Source organism: Pelmatolapia mariae, linkage group LG16_19, assembly GCF_036321145.2.
Source record: "Pelmatolapia mariae isolate MD_Pm_ZW linkage group LG16_19, Pm_UMD_F_2, whole genome shotgun sequence".
Lineage (NCBI taxonomy): Eukaryota > Metazoa > Chordata > Actinopteri > Cichliformes > Cichlidae > Pelmatolapia > Pelmatolapia mariae.
This window is the reverse complement of record NC_086241.1, coordinates 27,363,405-27,380,214: the sequence shown is the minus strand read 5'-3', so window position 1 is coordinate 27,380,214 and position 16,810 is coordinate 27,363,405. Positions and strand designations below refer to the sequence as shown.

At 41.2% G+C, this 16,810-nt stretch overlaps 1 protein-coding gene across 3 annotated transcripts in view; it reads right to left on the bottom strand.

Annotated features, from left to right (window-relative positions):
- The window catches only part of zmym2 (zinc finger, MYM-type 2), a 32,410-nt gene extending 16,490 nt beyond the window's left edge, over window positions 1-15,920 (bottom strand). Inside the window, exons 1-6 of one of the 3 annotated variants that reach the window (XM_063497990.1) lie at window positions 15,835-15,920; window positions 3,745-4,434; window positions 3,135-3,303; window positions 1,708-1,862; window positions 1,073-1,221; window positions 669-831 (exon numbers count right to left, since the gene is read on the bottom strand). In XM_063497990.1, coding sequence (XP_063354060.1) covers window positions 669-831; window positions 1,073-1,221; window positions 1,708-1,862; window positions 3,135-3,303; window positions 3,745-4,419 — 1,311 coding nt within the window. In that variant the 5' untranslated portion in view covers window positions 4,420-4,434; window positions 15,835-15,920. Of the gene's footprint in view, window positions 1-668; window positions 832-1,072; window positions 1,222-1,707; window positions 1,863-3,134; window positions 3,304-3,744; window positions 4,435-14,814; window positions 15,013-15,439; window positions 15,481-15,834 lie in introns of those variants that run through there. The other 2 variants (XM_063497992.1, XM_063497991.1) reach the window with 2 other exon arrangements.
- Between the last annotated feature and the right edge of the window lie 890 nt (window positions 15,921-16,810).

Genomic DNA, 16,810 nt, shown 5'->3' with positions numbered 1-16,810 from the left:
ATCGTTACGAGTCTAAGAGAGGGGTGCAGAAAAGAAAGCAAGGTGTGAAAGGCTAAGCTTACAAACAGCGAAGCCAGGCAAGAGATAAATACTGAATGAAAGTGTGGTGAAGAGAAACATAATAAATCAGATAACGAGGGAGAGCGAAATTGTCATACCACCATTTCTGACTATGTTTATTAAGAGTCGAGGAAGGGGGGGGGGGGGGGGGGCTGATAAAGTGCAACAGGATTCAAGCATGAAATATTTATTTATTCAAAACAAACATCCAAGCCAAGGATGTAAATAATGAAGGGATGTTGAAGCCCAGCACAACAAGAGCCGAGCCCTGAGGCTCCGTGTGTGTAGCACCACATTACGGTCAAAGGTGTTTGGTTTTCTGATGCTTTTTTTTTTTTCTTTTGCATGCTGCAGGAGCTTGCTTGTGGAGTTGAGAGTCCATCATCTATTTAGGTAAATGATGATGAAATTTACAGACCGTGGATACTACAGAACACACAGACAGACCTGAACCTTTCCACTGTGCAGGTGTACCTAACACACTGCTGAGTCAGTGTAAAATTCATGTGTTTAACCCCAGTGTTACTTTGGTTTTACTCATTGCCACTGAATTATTTATTCCATTGTTGTCATCAGAACCCAGTGCTAAGAAAGTTAGACAGACTGACCTCCGTGTGCTTGCCGCAGACGGTGCATTTGGTTTTGAGGTTTGATTTGGGAGGATTTTGCTTGTTCTCATATGCGCCTAAGCAGCCAGTGCTGCAGAACTCCTGGAAAGACTCGCTGGAGTCAACCTGGGCCACAATGGTACCCTTCATGTTTGTGATGTCCCTGGAAAACAAACACAGAGGCTTTGTGAGGAAAACATCTCCAGAGAATGTGGATTAGATAGCATAATAAAAGCTGTGCTCATTCATGTTTATGACAACTGGAAATTAGATTTTTTTTTTTTAAACCTTCGCTTTCAATAAACTCTTTGTTGTTACAACTTTACTCCTTTTTAATGAACTCCAAATGCACTGTATAATCATAAATCCTAAATATAAAATATCTCCTTCAACGTGAGACTTACTTTTTGCACATGGTGCAGCTCTTCTTGGGGGCAGGTTTGTGTGAGAAGGCAGACAGACAGGTGGTGGAGCAGAAAAGGTGTGTGGAGCCTTTACGCTGGTAGGCTGTTTGGCCTTTTTTCAGAGGCTTTTTACAGTTTGCACAGGTCACCTGGAATGAGCAAACATAGTAATGATTGAACTGCAGGATGTTTCTCAACAGCAATAAGTAAACTGTCACCCTGCTCTACATACCTGGATTAAAAAAAACAGCACAAGAAATATAAAATTACAGTCCCAAATTTGCTATTACACAATCTTCTCTGTAAAACTGGCTAATCTACTATAAACCAAAGCAATAAAGGAAGTAACGAATACAGGGAAAGGGTCTTAAAAATTTCTAAAGAAAGTTTCAGTGCACTGTTTGCATAAATTACGTACAGCATGTAGTAGGAAGTGGGTAGCAGATGAGATTAACGTATGTTTTAAGTATGTTTATACTTAAAACATACTTTTACTAAAAATATAAAAAGGGTAGACACAAAAGGTTACACTCTGCTTCAACCCTGGATTTAAATTCTGAAATGTAAAATTTTCCAGATCGTTTGCACTATAACTAACGCAATTACACAGGACTTGAATGACCACAGTGGATCACCTTGACTGTCCTGGGCTGTGGCTGGGAGCCTGAGGAGGAAGTAGTTGAGGAAGACTGGCCTGGAGGTTTGGGCAGCGAAGTGGCTGGTGATGGAGAGTCCACCCCTGTCTGTTTTTGGTTGCGGGGGACTGAAGCTGACTGAGAAATCCAAGAATCTGCAGGGAAAGATGGAAAGAAAGTTACCTGGAATTTTTAAAAAATGTATATAAATATATATAATGCTATGTCAGCACTAAACGTTGATCTGCTATACAGACATGAAACAATGACAACAATAATTTTAAGTAAATAAAGAAATAAACCTCCAGAAGTCATATTTAGAGGACTAGCTCCTGACAACAGCACCATCTAGAGTCTACATGGAGGTTGACAGGAACTGCCAAAAGGCTGGCATATAAACTCAAGTCCAGAAAGTGTATGATGAGCAAACACCAAACTTCCTGTAGATCTGCAATAACGCACATTTTGTTTAAGCACCAAATTTTCCAAAAAGTAAAAGAGTGGAGGAGGAGCTCTTAGTCAAGATGGATTTTAAAACTAATTTTATCAATTCTTACAATCACAGCCTAAACAAAGATTCTATCAAAAACATGCTTTTGATTAGTCAATTCAATGCTTTGCTGAATGACCCACTGTGCTGTTACAGAAGTCGAGCTGTGTTAAACTTTCAGTCAGACGGATCTGAGTTTGAGGAAATCATATTAGACAATACATAAAGAAATGCAGTCTGAACAACAATCTAACTGTCTTTCTGGTAATTCCAACTGAGAAAGGTTTGATGCTAATTTACATGAGGTTTACATATGAAAACACAGTGAGTGTGTTCACATGGACACTGTTATCCAGGTTATCAAGCTGTTGTATGGGTATGATTACTGTCTGCCGTATGTGCTGGTGTCTGCAAAATTTACAAACACAAAATCCACACTATGACATTCATGGAACCATTTAATTAGAAAAATTCGTTGTGGCTGTTGACCTGACATTATCCTGTGACCCGTCTAAACAGACAAGGACATTTTTCTCCTACCTATGTATTATTTAATTCCATCATTAGTTAAGAGATCGGTGATCTCTTAAGTTAGGAGTAAAAATGACTACAGAAACAGAAAACAGCATCACCAATCTGAATAAAATCCATATGAACACAAAAGTTGTCTAAAGTTTCTGGCCAAAGATATTAATCTGCACCTGACTGACTCTAGGATTGTGATTATATTAAATGTCAACGAGACATCCAGCACCCATTTTCTTTTTTTATTTGAATTAGTATGAGCAACCCTCCATTCTAAATGAGTTGGTCATTAAGAACAGAGCTAAAGAGCGATTTCAAGGCCAAGTATTGAAACACAACAACTTCTCCGAACATCACATTCCCTTTATGCCAATTTCAGCATTTTAACATGAGAAAAATGTTATGTTCCTACCTGCTCTATTGTGTGTGCCCATATCCCCATTCTGTACCAGTTGGCCCATGGGACCTGAGCCCCGCCCAGGGTTAAAGGAGGCGGTTGGTCGACCAGATGGGGTGTCAGGATTCAGACTGAACGTATTGTGGATCTGTAGACCATTTTCTTCCGCCTGGCCCTCACCTGCCTAAAAACACAAGTTAGTTATGTTAGTGTCAAAATATTAGAAACAAGGTGATGAGGAGGGAAAACATAACACACGCGGGTGTCATATTCACTGTGATACACAAAACCAAAACTGAATCCAACTACATCAACTAGAGTAACTGCTGATGCATCTGATAAGTAGATACTGGCATAGCAGCTCACTCAGGTGTCATTACAAAGAAATCATTATTTTCTTTGCCAAGAATAAAACCGCTGCGCCAAAAAGGGAAAAAAACAAACACCTGCCTTCACCAACATTTACTAGTAGACATCATAAAAAGTCGGCACTAAAATTAGGTGGAAGCAAAAAAATAAATAAAACTGAATTATACTAAATATTAAAAAACAAAACAAAACATGAAAACATAATGAAAACTTCAACAACAAAAAAAAAGGAAAAAAAAGTTGTGGGTGTTCTTACTGCTGCGACAGCTGCTGCTCCTCCTTGCAGTGATGTCACAGAGGTTATCATCAGGTTCATGTCTGGCTGATCATCCTCTGGATGTGGAGGGGAATTTACTGTGGAGCCTCCTTTCTGGCTAGCAGACCCTAATGTAGTGACACTGGCTATCCTGATCTCAGAATCTGGCTCAGTGCTGCTGAGTGCACCTGGGGAGTGGGATGCAGATGTGCCTTCAGGAGGCACCGGAGTGGACGAGGATGTGTCTCTCTGTTCAGAGTCCTCCTCGTCGTCAATGACAATAGGCTCGGTTGTTGTGGTTGGAGGCTTTGGAGGTGCTGCTGCTGTAGATGCGTTGGAAGACGCAGGAGAGCCGGGGGTCTTTGCTGCTGTGGACGTGTCTACAGTTGCCACCGCAGCTGCCAGCTCTGGGCAGTCTGTGCTGGGCGTGTCTTGGGAGAGGGTTGTGGCAGAAGGCTGGGGAGCTTCCTCCCCTACGAGAACCACATCATCATCATTGTCCTCTGTGCCACCCTCCTTTGTGGCTCCATCTTCCGTTACCATGGAAACTGCCTCACTAGACTCTTCGGAAGGAGGCGTGGGCTTTTGCTGGGGAGAGGGAGTGGCATCCATGGGCTCCACCCGCTCCCCTACATCTTCTGCCACGACAGGGTTTGGTTCCGACTCCCCGTCCATCACAAAGGCAACCACCTGACAACGCACACAAAAAGCCAGTTAGGAAACAGCTATGCAAAGTTGGCGTTACTAATTAGTTTAATGACGTCTGACAGCATTACAGGTAGTTCAGGTGTCCCCAGAGGCAAGCTTCCCCCACACAGCCAACTGATGCCCTACAGCTGTAATAGTCATTGTTACAATCACCACCCTGCCTGTCTTTACTGGCTTGCTTTTGGCAGTTATATTTAATGGCTACTTCACCATTCACAACATCTAATAAAAAGAAAAAGAAAAAAAAAAAAGTCCGACCAGATTTTCCCTTCTGTGGGGCATTTTAGGTGAGCTCACTCTTTGAAATGCCCGCCTAAATGTCAACCACTTCCAGATGTGAGGCCTTCATTTCACAAATACAGCCATAACTTTGATGCTCTGCTTACATCCACAGCAAAATTGGATGCCTTGCTGATGCTGGGGCAGTGATGTGAATGTTTCAGCTGTGTTACTTCATTTAGGTCACGAATGTCTGTGAGCACATTTGCCATCAAGATGGAAAAACTGCTACTCCAAGAAAAAATAAAATAGAATAAAATAACTGCAAGAACACAAAAATTAATGACAAAAACATTTCAATCAATAATGGACCTGGTTAAGACTTTCCGTTAACTGGGTTTCCCTCAACAATGACTCACATTGCTCCAGAAAGAGCAGGTCAAGGAGTTCATTTCAGAACTCTTCAGCTGTACTAAACACAGAGGTTCAAATTTATTTATCAGTCTAACAATATGGTAACTCCTATGACTTTTCTCTGCACTCAGATTCATTAAAAATCTGTTCATAGTTTAACAAAGCATGTAAACAGAGCAGTCTTTCTTGGTCTTAATCTACTACATTTTTTTCCTAATGATTCTAATACTGTCAGAAGAGTATTTCAATGATAGGGATGTAGCCCGGTGAAGGGCTTTGTTCTCTACAGATAAACCTCTCTGGTTGCATTTACCACAAGAAAGCGGGAATCTAATGTTCAACACATGCAACGGCAGAGGTGACGTCTCCATGGGAGAGCATATGTGCCTGCCCAGCAACGGGGGCCCCTCCTCCTCACCATCACGCCTCTTCCTTTCATCCTCTTCTTCTCTCTTCCCGTTCCCTTAAGCTCCTTACCCAACTACAGGCAACTCTACTCCTCGTTTTCACCTGCTGCCTTTCACGTCTCTCCCGCCCTCCCTGCTTCTTATGCCTGTGTATCACTCAACACAGCTACTCTCTTGTTGTCCTTGGCAACCAGCGAAGCTACACCTTGGTTGCCGTGGTGATGGTAAGGCCCATCACCACCACAGGGACTTGTTTTGTGCACTACATCTGGGTGCTCTTGAGTTGACCAACACAACGTTTAAATGGTTGTGCGGTTCATCTATGTGTCTTGTAAACTAAACGGCAGTGATGCACGTGCACGTAGTGTAAAAACATACAAACAAGTTAATTCGTTAACCATCTTACCCGATCCAAAAGAGAAGAAATAAGACAGAAAATGGAGTGATCTGAACGAGTGCCACATTCTGAATCAAATAATATTCAAGGCACTTTTGGGGAAGTCAGCACTCTGTTGATCCGTCTCTGTCAAAATCTCCTTTTCATGTAACACAGCAGTGAGGGTGGCTGTAAGCCACGTATCACATCACTGCTGACAGCTGCAGCATAGACACACACACACACACACACGACACTAACAGATGCCCGCTCATAGACACACTTCTATGGTGACAATGATCTTTGTAGCTCTGCTAATTACGCCAACAGTTGCCCAGAAGAGGAAGCGCCTGAAAGCACCTGAACACACGATCTGAGTTGTAAAAGAGCTACAGAGGAAGCCAGACATCACTGTGGTGGCCATTTTGGTCTCAGCACTGTGGGGCGCATCAAATAAAACTCGCAGCAGTAAACAAGCATCTTTAAGGATGCAGGTAAATGACTTGGTTATTACAGTACATATGAAGAGAACTTTAGCTGTTGCCTCGTTAGCTTAATGAACAAACTGGTTTAGCAAGACTTCAGCATGAGCAGATTCGGCCCATATATATTTACCCTGGCTTTCCAGATTTTAAGCCCAGTATCAGAAATAGCAAAGGTGCTTAGCTGTGTGACAAGGTCACCCTGACCTCCAAACATGCACCTAAAAACCAGTGACATCTCACAGCTTTATATAGAAAACGTGCTCATAATTACCGCTTTAACTGTTTGAATGGATCCAGATCGATATAGGCCTTTTAACACCGACACCAATACTGATTTTAAAATCTGATATAATCGGTCAAGAGTTTTCTTTCAGACACATGAAACATAAATATTTGTTATGGGAGTTAAACTTGCTTCATTGTATACCTCTCATAACATGGTTAAAGAGTGGTTTTATCCGCAGTTATAAATACCAGTACAGATGTATTGATAAATCATCAATATCCAAGTTTTAAATATTGGCACTGAAAACTCTTTCACTGCTATGTGTGGCTTTTTTCCTTGTTATTTCATGTCAGCTTAAGGTGACAAAAGGTCATAAATATACCGCAAATGTTGAATTAGTTTTTAACAGCGATTCACGGGAGCTCTCAACTTGGAGTGCAAGAGGTGTAGATTCAACAAAAGGCATGGTTCATTCTTACAAACAGTAAGACACTGTTAAGCGAAGACCTGAGACCTAAGAGGCCACCGCAGACAACATTTGTGTATGTTCGGAAGTGGACAGAACATTAGGAAGAAAAAAATATTATAATTAAATAAATAAAACAACATAACAAAGCAACAAAACTCACAAACTCTGTGGCCTTGTTAAGAAAAAACACCTTTTAAATAAGTGTTTGGCACAGGGGTAGAGTCATTAACGCTTTAACATGTTATGTTTTCAGGTTACTTGTGTCACTTTTCACACAGTTTTTCAGTCAACATACCAGCTCCTTGGCTTTAATGTTCCCATAGGACAGCTGTGAAGTAAAGCACTCCATTTGGACATATCTTCCAAAGTTTGTGGCTGCAGTTATGTCCCGCCCAAGAGACAGACAGAAGCAAAACTAAACAACTTCCAAACTGCAGACTTCTGGTTGGCAAAAGTGCTTCTGGTGCTTTTTTTGTTCATATATCTATTGCAGTGATGGAGCTTATCCCAGCCGTTAAAAGGCTGTTGTGGGCTAGAAACTAAAGATTATTTTGGTAGTTAACTATCCTGCCAAATTTTCCTCCATTAGTCAACAACTACTTCAATAACTCATCTCTGCTTCCTGTGGGCAAACCTCCTATTCTAGGCTCCAGTGCCTCATCTGCTCAAGTCTGCCCACCTGTGAATATCACCATGTAGTCTCATCCCATAGGAAATTAAAATAATGACCCAGGAAACATGAATGTGAAAATAATCAAATGTCTGTTTAATATTACTCAATTGAACCATCAGAATAAAAATTAAATAAATAAGAAATATTAAGTCACATAAATTCAAGTGTTAGTAGTGCTTAAAATAAAGAAAATTTCAAATAGGAAACTAAAAAAGGCTTCTGTCCATAAGTTGAAGTAAAGCTTCAAATGAAATCAAAAATATTTTATTTTCCATTCCAAAATAACAAGTTTCCAAAGTTTACAGATGATTCAGTTCATGAATTCATGATTGCAGTGAACATCCTCTGGAGTAAGGCTTTCTCTTATCCTTGAGATGATGTTCCCAGCTGCTGATAACCATGCTAAAGACGACTCTGTCATGACTTTAGCCATTTGAAAGGTGCGTGAGCCTCTTTACAGGACAAACTCATCTATACACCTGTGCTTAATACTAGTAAAACAGAACAAAACAGAATTAGAAAAGACCATTACTAATCACAAATTTGGTTATATATTTTACATAGAAATATATAAAAACTTGGAGGCAGTGTAGCTACTCCTGATTAATGGTTTGATATTGCATTTGACTCATTAGTTAACAAAACTAAAAAGGTGTTTGCTTAGCAAGTATCATCCTGAGAGGTTTTCAACAGGCAAGCTTAGGGCTGTGCGATATGACCAAAATCTCATATCCCGATATAAGACATCTATTGTCCAATAACGATATAAATCACAAAAATTTAACATTTTCTGAAAATTCTGTGAATCTCGGGCAGCTCGACTTGCGTGAAGTGTTTCCAGCTGGGCGTCGTGTACCGGGAGTCGAATGTTTTAACCGATGCATGAAACTATACATTTTTAGACGTAAGTTGTAACGGCCGCCGTTTTCTTTGTGAGTATTTATCACACGGCGTGCTGCGGGGAAAGCCTGTTCTAACGTTTGAGTCTAAGGTTTATTTTTTTTAGCACCTGGCGGCTCTTTTTTGCTCCTCATCCATCAATACTCTGCATATTCTTTCACGTGATTCAGTTTATTTTGAAAAGTCTCAACAGGATCTTGAGCTTTATTCTGAAAGGTTTATGTGGAAAATAAACAAGCAGACACGCGATGGTTTTACTGTCATTGTTGCTAACGACAACGCATAAAAACAGGCTCTTATCCGTCTGTAGTGTGGTTATATTAAATATAAGAGAAAGAGAGAACTTTAAGAAATTAATATAGCCACTACAGTGACCATCAAAACGGTGAAAAAAATATTGACGTAAACAATTTATTTTGCGACACCACGAAACAAACGATAGCGTAAAATGAAACGATAGACGTTTTTATATCGTCATCCGATATATATCGTTATATCAAACAGCCCTAGGCAAGCTAACATAAAAATTACTTTACAAACATAAATATTACTATTCAGACATTAACATAAACAAGGTATCAATGTGGCGCCCTGACTTAACTCTCTAAAACTGACCCATCCAGAGCTGACGTCACAGCTCTAGGGTGCCGGCGTTTTAAATGCTTTTGCGCTGCATTAATGCTGTCGTGGAAGGAAAGCTCTGCTTTCCACAGTCTGCATTCAACTTTGTTTTCTTTGAAATGCTTTCACATTTTTTAATAAAATTTGTTTCCATTTTCTTCCATCCTCCCGTTTTGTGGGTCGCACTACGTTCTTCTTCTCCATTAGTTCTGACTCCAGTCTCGACAGACAATAGAGGCGTTACTGCCCCCATATGTTCCTGTAGTTGATTGCAGTTACAAAAACACATGTACGTGGTATTAGTACACGACGCGTTGACAATAAAAGTCAGCAATTATGCCGACAAATCACTGCAGCCCTACTTGCTATCTGGTTAGCTGGTGTTGCTCAAGAAGCTGTTCAGCAGTGTAAATTTGTAGATTTCCAATTATAGCGTTTGGGCATGCATGTCACGAATGGAACCGGGTCACCAGTTCTTATTGATGATGTGACTATTGATAGAAATAACAGTGTACAATGCTATAAGCCTGCTCCGTTTCAACGAAATGCTAATCTCTGTAATAAGATTTGCATTTGGTTGAATTCATGTGCAGAAAAAGTAGGAAAAGGGAAGAGGACTGCTGAGTGTTTGAAGCTTTCTGATATCCATTTGTAGTGAACGTAGGAACCCCTGGTACTGGGTATTAGCTGGCTACACCAGAAGCCCCCCTCCCCCAAAGACTGGCTGCTGCTTCAAGAGGCCCAATTAGCAGACGAGTTAAACAATTGATCAAATGCTGCAAAACTGATTGGACAAAGAATCACGATAAAGAAGTACGATGACACAAAATATACAAGGAGGATCCAAGAGCTGCATAAAACAAAGATGTAAATTTTTCTCAAATGAGTTAGTCCTCTGACCTTTACCCGTCTCAGCCGGCTGTTAACATACTGAAGATGAAAATTATTTGAGGAAGGCCAAAATAACAGAAGCTACTGAAGGTGGTTGTAGTTTAGGCCCAGAAAAGCTTATTATCGATAAGAAGCCCACTAATAGATGCACAAATGCAAGGGTGGCATTGGCTGGAAGACACAATGTGATTTCTGATCAGGGACATATCACAAGGGTCACCAAACCAGTGACCAGACTCAAGAACAGATCGATGAAATTAAGATCAACCTGTACTAGAATGATGGCAGATAAAAGTAGTGAGAAGCCACGGAACAGATGACAATCTGAAGTGAAAAATGGTGGAGGCAGTGTAATGTAAGAGCATGCACGGCTTTCAGTAGCAATGGGTGACCAGTCTCCCCTGAAGATGTGACAGAACACAGAAGCAGCCAGATGACGTTTACTGGGATACAGTGCTGCTCAGATTCAGCCAAATTCAGTAAAGTTGATGGATAGTGCTTCACAGTAACAATCTCCAATGACCCAAGACATACTAAGAAAGCTGGAGTTATTGATGTGGAATATTCTGTAATAACCAATTCATTCACCTGATGTCAACCCAATCAAGCTGTACTTCACTTGCTGTAGACAAAACTAAAGGTGGAAAGCTCTACGAACAAACAGGAACTGAAGAAAGCTGCAGCAAAGGCCATGACAGAGGAGGAGGAAACTCCTTGTTTGGTGATGGTTCCAGATTTCAGGTGGTTTCTCTCTGCAAAGGATACTCAAAGTATCAAACATGAAACCCATCTGTGGGATTATGTTTAAAGGGAACCCCGACTATTATGACAGGTTACTCTAAATATGCTACAAATTATCTCCACTACATAAAAACATACTTGAGAATAACTACAATTTTTTTGTTATTCATTAAATCTTTGGTGTTTAAAACTATTTTGGAGCCGTGGGAGCAGCCATGTTTTTTCGCACACAATGCATTCTGGGACGATGACGCGTATTGATTGTCGGTAGTATAGGTGCTTTCGTTCAGCTAACCTGTTTTGTTTTTTAAAGTGTAGCAACCGTATTAATTAACTTGCCTATTAGTGACCTGGTTGCGACTTGGTAGACCAACATTATCCGGTCTTTTAGTCTGACGTTATTAGCCATGTCTGAGCCCAAACTCCGCTGCAAAAGTCAAAGGATCACTGCAGCATTACTAAGAGTTGGAAAACTGTCTAAATTTGTTTTTCTGTAATAAAATGATCAGTGTGGCTGCTCTGCCAGGTGTAACAAATAAGTTTAACATCCAGGCATCCATGAAAATGGAATTTATGACATTTAACTGAGTTAGAAGTTAGCAGGGAGTTACCTCGCTAGCTTCCATCTAAATATAATATACCATGTTCTGACTGAGAGATTTATTATCAAATTAAAACGTACAGCTCTGCTATCACTTCCAACATAAATGATGACAGGAAAGTAAACAGCAGTGACGTTTGTAGAGTTACTGAAGTTGGGCTAGCTGGTATATAATGATGTGCTACGTGATCGCTAGCACGACAAGCTATGTTAGCATAACATAAACAGTAAAGCTGGAGGACGAACGCTAACGAACGGAAGACTTTTTTCCACTCGATAAAAGTTAATATGAGGGTTCCCAATGGTTAGGGGCAAATGCAATTGCATGGCAGGATCCTGTAAATGGACCAAACGTCAGTCAGGAGAACCACCGAGATAATCCATCCACAATATAAGGTTAGTCATTAATATACTGCTGCTGCATGGGCTGGGCTAGTTACATCGTAAGGGTTTAAAAACTGAGCTTTAAAATGATTAGCGGTAATAAAAACCGTGAGAAGCCGACAGTGATCACTGACTGTTTTTAGGGGATTGTTGAGATTAAATCGAACAAGATACAAAGCATTAAAACATGTTAAAAACACAACAGTCTTATTAAATGCAGACTACTTTGGGCCCGCAAGCAGGATTCATAATGTTATCACTTAAAGACCGGATACCGGTCATGGAGGCTAACAAGGGCTGCCCAAAGAACATCTGGATTAAGACATACGGCTTCAAAAGGTTTTGGTGCTTTACAACAAACGCTCTCAGTTGCCATTGGCAAGCAGTAGCCACATAGACACCAGTAGTTTTCCCAAACTCTCTCGTCCTCGTGTGACGGATTGTTTTCATCCTTTATCTAAACTAAGTGGTGGTTGACTATTTTCATTCTCTCTCTCAGTTTGCTCTGGTTCAAACTGGAAAGGCTGAACAGCAGCCATTTCCAGTGCGCTGCTAACGGTGAACTGGATGCGGTGCAACCGTATGACGTCACTACCCAGAGTGCATTGAGAAATAAATAACAATGGCAACCTACTGGTAAATTGGTTTTATATAAAATGTGCTTAAAAGGAAAACATTTGGTGTATTTTAATACCACATATGTTTTATTGAAAGCACAGTACATATTTTAGCGCAAACATGTCTTAATAGCCGGGGTTTCCTTTAATTTTCCACTTACATTTGAGCCAGAGAAAATGTGTTGGGTTTCTGTCACATTGTAAGGAAAGACTAGTCATCCATTGCTACTGGGAGCCATGCATGCTCATAGAATACCCTGCCTCTACCACATTTTACATCGACAACACATCTCTATGAAAGTTGAATTATTAAATTTGGTCAAATATTAAGGGCCTCAACAGTATATTGGTGCTGAAATTAAAAAAAACGTTTGACCTGATTTTCAAATAAAGTTAATTTAACTATCGTTTTCAATTCTCTTAGCACCATATCCAGCAGGTGAGACACATGGTCGTGATGTGGAGTCAAGCAGTGCGCTCACGTTAAGTTTCCAACTAAGTCAGGAAATCGGCTGCAGAATAATTAACAAAGACTGACCCCATCCCATGTCTTCCCAAGATTTTTAAGCAGATTAGCAGCAAAAAAACCAACAAAAAAAAAACAAACAAACAAAAAAAAAACATTTTCTTTTGCCAAATTTCTTCATAACTAAAAAGTGACAAAATGAATAATAATTTTTGAAAAAAGTTAAAACATTCCCGCTACAAATTCTCACAGTCTGCTCTGATGCTTTCAAATGCCCCGTTTTCCAGCCAGACTGCTATTTTGTGTTACAAATGACTAAAGCGATTTCATGCTTATTTAAACTGTACTTCTTCATTGCAAGTGTTTTCCAAGCAGAGAGAAGACGAAGAAAAAATTTCAATATGCAAAAATGGGCTGCATATCTGTCCTATACTTTCTATCAAGGTACAAAGACTCTCTGATAACTGTATGCTTGGTAAGGAAAAATAGGAGTTCACATTGTTAAAAGCCACTGCTGCAAACTCAGCAGAGTCATTATATCAGAGCTGTATATGTTTGCTGCTAATAAAGAGCTGCTCCACTGTAGAGCACTAGTGCCGAATAAGGAACACTTACTTGCTGTGACCATGTGACAGGAAGTACAAGGCAAAACAGAATGACATTCAAGATCAATACAATATGCTTGACTGTTCAAAAGAAGGATTGAATTCCAAGTCACTGACTTACTATAATTAGGTTCTTCCTTTAGAAGCGACAACCCAAGCTAATGTATACAAACACAACCTGCGCTAAGGCAATAACATATGTCCGTAACCATGGTGTTAACTGGAGTCCAAATACTAGCCAGGAGACCCAAAGGAACCCACTCCCCATTTTTGCAAGACCTCCCAAAAGCAAAGCAAAGCTGAGCTGCAGATAGATGCTTCATGCTTTTCTGGCCCGATATTCCACCAACAGAGAAATCTATGTGCAAAGCAACTCAATAGTGCTCTGAGGGGGGGAAAAATAGCCTGGTCTAGACTCAGTTCAGACTGCAATGCAGAGCTACGAGACAGCCTGCATTCACGTGGACGAGATGAAAACGAAGGACCCAGCATTAATGAGCTCTGACATGCAACCTTGACTCCCAACGTCAACACCAGGTGAACGGAGAGGTGGGATGGCGCTGTGGCCGAGCCTGCCTCCATGCAACACACACACACACACACACCTCAACAAGACTAGCAGTTTAAATCAACGCCTGCGCCACATCACCACCTCACAGAGGTGCTCATCTACCTTTCCAACTGCATCAGTTTGCGCATGAAGCCACAGAAGTTGACATTTTTCCCCGTCTCTCCCCCCAGCAGGTCACAAGGTGGAGATGTGAAAGCTGTTTGCGCCAGTATTTGCGCAGACAACAGCCGATTAATAAAATATTCAAATTAAACGCCTGGGATTATTATATAAGACTTATGTCACTGAGAAGTGATGCGTAATGCGCAGCCATCAGAGCATCCCCAAGCCAGCTGATGGGCTAAAAAAAACAAAATCAAATGGTCCATTCCGGTTACCTGAACGCAAAACTAAACCCTGCTATACACAGCTGTAGAGACCTCCTGTGAATTATTAGAAAACACCCAATGAAGGACAGGCTGTACGAAGCCTTCGGGGGCCGCCGGAGTCCCACTGGTCGTGCCCTTGATTATCAACACCGCTTGGAAGGACCACCACAGCACCAAATCCGGCCCATGCCCCCGGCTACAACGGTGACTATCACTCGACCCCGATATAGCTTCCATTTCTCTTCCCCGGCATTGATATTTAACAAACTTGGCAATAAAAAGCAGATCCAAAACTTTGATCAGTGAGAATAAACGGAACCAGCACTACCTGAGCTGCGCAGCTCTTCCATAAATAACCCGGGAAAAAGGAGAGGCTAGACTGGCTTCCAAGTTGGGGTCCAGGAGAAACGTGGTTCAGGGTGTTCCGTTCCGCTCCCTCCCCTGCCCCTTCCTGCCGCAAACAGCCATTGGATTAGCGGCAGATCGAGGGGAGGAGAGCAGACACAGACTGCGCCATTGTTAAAATACCAACAAAAATCATCGCAACTTACTCGCATAAAACAGATTAAAATAGAAGCAAATGTTTCTCAAGATAGGCTAATGCAGTGTGCCACTGACAAGCACAGTCCCCAACACCTAAAAAAAGGAAAAAGAAAAAACGTGTTTCCCCCCTTCCACAACCCCTGTTCTTGTCCAGATTATCTGCTCTATAGGCGCGCACATGCCCGTGCCAGCGAAACAGACCCGGGATTCGAATAAAAAGCCCGATTTCTGCGATACCTGTGACGATGGGGGTTTTAATTGGAAAGTTACCCTACGCGGAGTCCACCCTGGCGCAATCACTGGCAAAATATACTCGGCAACCGCAAGGGGCGCCCTACTCTCATATATCACATGAACTGGCTTCATTTATGTCATGCGGTGGTAAACAAGACCCGGAGAAATTCCCTTACCGTGTTTTACGTGAGCATCCTGTGAGTTACCTAAACTGTAACTAGGTATGAACCCATTACTATAACAACCAGAGCAATTTTGTCCCCACCCCCCCACCACACACACACACACCTCCCTCCTCCCCCAGCGGAAAACAGCACTGCCTGCCGTCCGCCATTAGCCAACTGAACAATACTGAAGACTAGAGGCGGCAGTAGCTACAGCACGCAGAGACGGAGAGGACCAAATCTGTTCAAATTAACTGTTTATTCATCCCTTAATGAGTCTTCACGCCCCAGTGTGAGTACCGAGAAACTCCCTGGGCATCCGGCTAACCCCCCCGCACAAGTTCCCCAAACTTTGGCCAATTAGGCGTAAAAGTAGAATACGAAAAACGTCTGTGAAATTCGCTTACCGGAGTAGAGCTCAAAACGATGTAGCGCCACTTTTGTGCCTTGACATTAATCCGCGGAAGCGCGTGCGCACAAGTTTATATCCAAGATCATCTCCTGAGCAGAGCACTCACTACGCGTCAACGGCACGTTCACTCACGTACAAAAACAGATATGAATTTCTGAGAACTCATTTATGGTTTGTGTTTACCTGCAACATATCTATTCACAGTTCTCGGTGAGAGGGGATTAGGAGGAGTGATTTTATTAAGTCAGTAATTGTTACTCTGTGGACTCATGATAAATGTGAGGGAGGGTATACAGCCGAATGTTGGCTATTATAATGCTGTTGTTTTCTCATCTTTACTACAGAATGTCCTTCCATCATAGTTCATTGTGATGTAGCAAGTAGGCTGTTGGGGCATCCTTCAATTTTGGACAGAATATGTAAGCTGCTCTGAAATGTAAATCTCAGGATGTTAACATACTTGTGGAAAGCAGTTTAAAAAGGCTAAACGATTTTTTGTTTGGCACATTTTCAACACTGCAAATGGACATAAACTGAAACTACAGGTAAACAATTGCTGGTAAAACCTCAAATAAGAGTACAAATTGCATAATTTGTCCCGTGCAAATCACCCCTTAGTTTTTGACCCGCTGTTAACCTTCATAGCTATCCGTTTATGTAATTATAAATGTTATATTCAATCGGTCTGAGTCTGTAATTTTCATTATTAACAGTTATTACGTATTACGTTTTATAGTGAGGTTAGTCTCCGATATCTAAAACATAGTTGAGTAGAAATTAACGGCTGAAATAAAAATGATACACCGCGAGGAGTTCAAACTTCCTAAAAAAAACACAAAACAACTACTTCCTCTTATTTTTATTGTAACCGGAAGTAAATACGGAGTGAGAGCTCTTCTAGGATTCATCCTCTTTTCTTTTCCTCCTGCGCAGGCGCAGGAGGTCCAATCAGTGGCTGCATTGCAAGCAAT